This window comes from Pygocentrus nattereri, chromosome 2 (assembly GCF_015220715.1).
Source record: "Pygocentrus nattereri isolate fPygNat1 chromosome 2, fPygNat1.pri, whole genome shotgun sequence".
In the NCBI taxonomy this organism is placed as follows: domain Eukaryota; kingdom Metazoa; phylum Chordata; class Actinopteri; order Characiformes; family Serrasalmidae; genus Pygocentrus; species Pygocentrus nattereri.
Window position 1 is genome coordinate 34,503,034 of NC_051212.1, and position 5,178 is coordinate 34,508,211.

Consider the following 5,178-nt stretch of genomic DNA (forward strand, 5'->3'; position numbering starts at 1 on the left):
TGCAGGAGCAGCGTACTTTCAGTGCTTCAGGGCATGTTGGTACATGTTGACAGGAATGAGGAAAACAGCCCTGATATTAGAACAGCACACATACTCGGATGTAGTCTTACTGCACAGAACATTTCATCGAAAAATCCCACTGAAATGAGCACACCAAATCTCGCTGGAGTAGGAATTAGTCTAGATTAGTGATGAGACATGGACTCAAAACAAAAGGCTGTTGCACATTTCATGTCTCCATGTTCCTCCTTAGCCAAATTCACCCATGCTAAAGCATTTGATTAAAAGACAAAAGACACAGCAGATGGTACAAGGATTTGAGTAATTTATTCAAAAATTTCATACTTATTACAAAATGTAAAAATCCTGCTAGATCAGGCCATAACAGCAAAGGTGCCTGTTGCATCTCACCACTGCTTCACATTTTGAGTTTTAAAGCACTGAGATATAGGCCCTCTTCAAGACCTGCAACTGGTAAATGCATGTGTCAGCCGATTCAAATCAAAGGTACACTCGGTTGAGAGAAGAAACATCTTAAGTGAATGTAATCCACACATATTGATTAACAGCACGTATACCAAACCTTCAACATTTCACAGACAAAGCCTAACCCAATATATAAATATGGTTTGAAAGTGAATGAGTCTGAAGTGAACCACAGATCAGCCAACCACACTGAATAACACATACACCAATGAACCTAACCGTGCATTGTCCCCACACAAAACACTTCCATCAGTGGCATATTTCTTTCTTAAAAAAAAAAAAAAAAAAAAAAAAAAAAAAAAAAAAAACACTGATCATGATAAGTTTAGTGATTTGGTCTTCTAACTAATTTTCCACCTTCCGGGTGTAACTTTAACTCAAACATACACAACACACTGCAGAGTCAGTGGCAGCTTTTCAGAAGGGCTCCATAAACATTAGACAAGGCTTCTCTAGTTGAGAAGGGGATTAAAAGTGGAAGGGCTGATGATGTACGGAGGTTTGTGCTTAATCGTCCTTGTCTTTGGCTCCATGTTTGAGGATACGTGTGAACTCCACATAGTTGAAGTTGTTCTTCTTGTCAATGGGTGCCTCCCTGAAGAGCTCATCAACTTCTTCGTCTGTGAAACGGTCGCCCATCGTCGTCAGAAGCTCACGCAGGTAGTCTTCTTGGATAAAACCTGAGTATCCGGAAAGGAAAATGAATGTGCTATTAACATTCCAGAGACTTCAATAATCCAATAGAACAAGTTGATATATGAATAAGACCTTTATATCTTCAGGGCACCATTCTACCCAACCTCACTGATGCTGCACAACATATCATTTGTTCATTATCGCAACACTGGCATTGGTGAAGGCTGCAATATGAAATTTAACCAAACATCTAAACAATCACTAAATGTTTGACATGCTGTTAGCATTCTTGACCAATCACAGCCCACAATAAATCACTCTTTTAGGAGGTGTAGGTGTTTCAGATGAGTTTCTGTGTTTTGATGAATCACAGAATTTACATGATTCAACAAATGTAAATATTTAACAGTGTTAACAATTGTGTTGAACATATTGTGCAGCTATGGCCTTAAGCTAGAGTGAGGGTTGATATTGTGTAGTGGGTAACAACTCTGCCTTCTACGCTGTAGACTAGGGTTCAATCCCCCGCCTGGGTAAACACCCTTCACTACACCAATAAGAGTCTTTGGGCAAGACTCCCAACACCACCTTTGCCTAACTGTGTAAAATGATCAAATTGTAAGTCGCTCTGGATAAGAGCATCAGCCAAATGACATAAATGTAAAATGTAAAGTACAATGACCCAGTTGGCAATTGTTTAGGAAGTGTCTTAAAAATAACACCTAAACCAAATGAACAAGTCTGGAAAAGATGAACAGCTGAACCGGTCTCAAAGTGGGAGAACATTCTAAAACAGCACAAATGGAGGAGAACGTTCTACAGACTCCTATCACAAAGTAAAAGAACCAAAATGTTTGGGTTTGTTGGCATTGGTAAGGTCTGTGCCCTTAAGTATGAAATCATGTTCTTGGGTCTAAATGTGTATTATAAGTAAGGGACTGTAGTCATGGTTTGAGTGATGAATAAACTGAATAATTGGCTAAGATTCTTAAGTTTAACAGGGCTTACCAGTCCCTTCCTCATCAAAGCAGGCAAAGGCGTTGCGGATGACATCCTCTGGGTCAGTGCCATTCAGCTTCTCTCCAAACATGGTGAGGAACATTGTAAAGTTAATGGGCCCAGGAGCTTCATTCATCATTGCCTCCAAATACTCTTCTGTCGGGTTCTTGCCTAAAGAGATGACAAGACAAAGCAGGGCATTATGGAAACATCTTTTATGCAACAGGTATTGATTCAGGTATTTAGCTAGCCATAGGCAAAGTTCTGCAGAGCAATTTCAGATACAAGATCTTTAAGTTATTTCTTGATTAACTCAGGAAGTGTCCAATACAATATATTGGCACAACATGGTATTTTCCATCCAAGGGACAACAGGAGCAATTGGATTCTATACTACTTGACCACAAAATGAAAATGCAGAGATGCTTAAGCATCATCAGCAAATTCATCATAACTATAATTGAGGTTGATATCAAGCTAACTACCAGCACAATATACAATGGATACTACACAAAGTAACTGTAAGGTGCACAAAGTACACTTCTTAATGGGTAGTCTCAATTTGCACCGAGCCACCATTTGCCAGTATCTATTTTCTAGTACCTTGACTGTAACAGAAAATGTTATAAGGGACCTGCCTAAAACATTTTCCCTTTTGAAGATGTAATAATGTTGATATGCTAACAAAAAAAATGCATTTACACTTGTATAATGCAAGAGAACAGTCTCCACAGACATCCTAGTGTACAGAGGTTCTACGAAATCAGTCAACGTTAGCTCATCAAACTGCAGTAAAGCCTTACCCAGAGATGCCAGCATGTCATGCAGATCTTCCTTGTCTACAAAGCCATCACGGTTCTGATCAATCATGTTAAAGGCCTCTTTGAACTCCTGGATTTGTGACTGGTCAAACATAGCAAAGACATTGGAAGTTGCGCGCTGAGGGCGCTTCTTCGTGGTCTTTCCCTTTGCTCGTTTGCTAGACATGTTGCCTCTAATTTGTTTTCACCTAAAAGGAAAGTCAAGTTTAAACAAAGAGAAATTTAGGCTGAGTTAGAGTTAAAATGAATACCACATCCCCTCATTACAGAGCCTGGTGAGGCAAAAAACAACAACATGATAATAAATAAAAATAATAAAACTACTTCAACACACTGCTGTTCCTCCACTGTTAATTGAGCAATGGTCTTGCTAAAAGCTGTGAAAAGCAATTTTACTGGATCATGTAATTACTGAAAATAGGATTTGAGCAGTCATGCCTGGCAAAGCAAGTCCAAGAGACATCCAACAATGTAATGGGGATGCCCAAATACCTTTCCCTTCCTCTATAAAAGGAAATGTGCAAAATGGTTTGTAACCATTCTTAAGGCTTCTTGGACAAGAACAGGCTAGTCATGTGAGAACAATGTCCTTTTTAAGATACCATTATAAAAGATGAGGCTATGTACTATGGTCAGAAAAGGAAAACACATTTTCCTTACTTGCATGCATGTTAAACTTTTCCTTAAGCTAAATAATCAAACACCCCCAAACAGCCTCTTCACAATAAATGGCATAGTGAATTTCTTTAGGTAGTCATGGTCCATTAAATGCATGCTATTTCAAATGAGGTGACTCCCAGGTGCATACAGATGAAAGTAGTTTACTAGCTGCCACTCCTGGCTTAAACAACCCTTGTTACTTAGCAGGCTGGAATTCACTCGATGTAGGTAAAAAAACATGTAATCTCTTCCTTATTAGTAAAAGTTGATTACTAAATGGATTACAGCACAACGAACATTTAAAAGTTGTCAGATATAGTAGGCCAGCAGCAACTAGAAATCTGTGCTGGACCTGTCCTATATTTTCACCCATGAGACTGCTATACATAGAGCGAGCAGTACAAGTTAACCCAATTAACACTTATGAGACTTCCACAAATATATCACAACCAACACACATAAAGGATTGTCAGCTTATTGAACACAGACCTCTGACGAAATCAATGCACTATTATTACTGTCATCATGATCATCATCATCATCATCATCATCGAGGGGCTGACTCTTCTCGAGCTGTCCTCAAGTACGCCATTGGCGTTGTTTGCTATTTATTTCAACTGCTAGCACGTCGTTGGAAATGATTTCTTGTGGCTTCCAGCTTAATTACTCATTGCGTGTTGCTGCCTTGACTCTCTGTGGAGCTATTTAAGTTTATTAGCCCCAAAACACGGCTGAATAAATAAAAACCCAGTCGCGAGGAAAAGCCTGGAGATAACCGCTCGGAGCCAGCTGCGACCAGCTGCGGGCAAACGTTAAATAAGCACAGCCCTGCTGAACTACCCCTCACATAACTACCTCTTACTTTCACAACTTCATACACAGCCAGCGTGCTCCTCGGTTATTATTATATCCCGGTCTCCGGCGAGCTGAAAACGCCTTTATTTCAGGCCAAAGCTAACGTTACCTGGCCGGCTAACACAAGGCTAACGCTAGCTCACATCCGGCTTCAGTACGAAGTCCGCGAACGCAGTACAAGCCGAACACGAAATAAATGCACTTCCTAGTCCGTTGCACATCAATAAAAATGTAAAAACAAGAAATAAATCTAATAATTGGAGAAAAACAAGCAAAATTAAACTCACCGAAAACCCGACGGAGCGACGGCCTGGACAGTTCAGCTCAACCACCGCCCAAACTTCCTCATAGCCTCAGCGATGGGTTCCGCTCAGGATGTGCAGACCAGACCAAGTACGAGAATGGGGGTGTGCAAGACAACAGCGGTGGAAATAATCATAGAAATGATAAATAATCAGCTTACTACCAAACTCTGAAACGTCTTAAAGTGTAATTTATTTTAATAGTTCAATAATTTATCGCTGTTCTTATCCTGCTAAAGGTGTTAACTAGTTATATAGATTCATAACACCCCTATGAGCTGCGACTTGGTTAATCCAAACACACCCAGTGTCTTGTCTACGCAGACGCTCCTAAACATGTCCATATAGGGGGTTAGAAAATTTCTCTTTGAGCAAAGTTTTCCAAGGATTTCGTCTGAGGATTCCTGCACATCCTTTCA

General features: G+C 40.0%; 1 protein-coding gene across 2 annotated transcripts; it reads right to left on the bottom strand.

Annotated features, from left to right (window-relative positions):
• Positions 1-303: 303 nt before the first annotated feature.
• Positions 304-4,843, bottom strand: myl12.1 (myosin, light chain 12, genome duplicate 1). Of its 2 annotated transcripts, XM_017712416.2 has the most exons (4): positions 4,745-4,843; positions 2,925-3,130; positions 2,131-2,292; positions 994-1,166 (listed from the first exon to the last, which is right to left on the bottom strand). In XM_017712416.2, the coding sequence occupies exons 2-4, from the start codon at positions 3,106-3,108 to the stop codon at positions 994-996; spliced, it is 519 nt and encodes a 172-aa protein (XP_017567905.1). In that variant the 5' UTR covers positions 3,109-3,130; positions 4,745-4,843. The 2 variants fall into 2 exon arrangements, with proteins under 2 accessions (XP_037390820.1, XP_017567905.1); XM_037534923.1 differs by lacking the exon at positions 4,745-4,843 and having other exon boundaries at positions 304-1,166; positions 2,925-3,108.
• Between the last annotated feature and the right edge of the window lie 335 nt (positions 4,844-5,178).

What these genes read in the sequence shown, in the direction of transcription:
- myl12.1 (XM_037534923.1), bottom strand. Translation starts at nt 3,108, where the DNA reads ATGTCTAGCAAACGAGCAAAGGGAAAGACCACGAAGAAGCGCCCTCAG. An exon ending in TGACATGCTGGCATCTCTGG is followed by an intron (nt 2,293 to 2,924) that starts GTAAGGCTTTAC and finishes TCATCTCTTTAG; the next exon opens with GCAAGAACCCGACAGAAGAG. An exon ending in CTTTGATGAGGAAGGGACTG is followed by an intron (nt 1,167 to 2,130) that starts GTAAGCCCTGTT and finishes CCGGATACTCAG; the next exon opens with GTTTTATCCAAGAAGACTAC.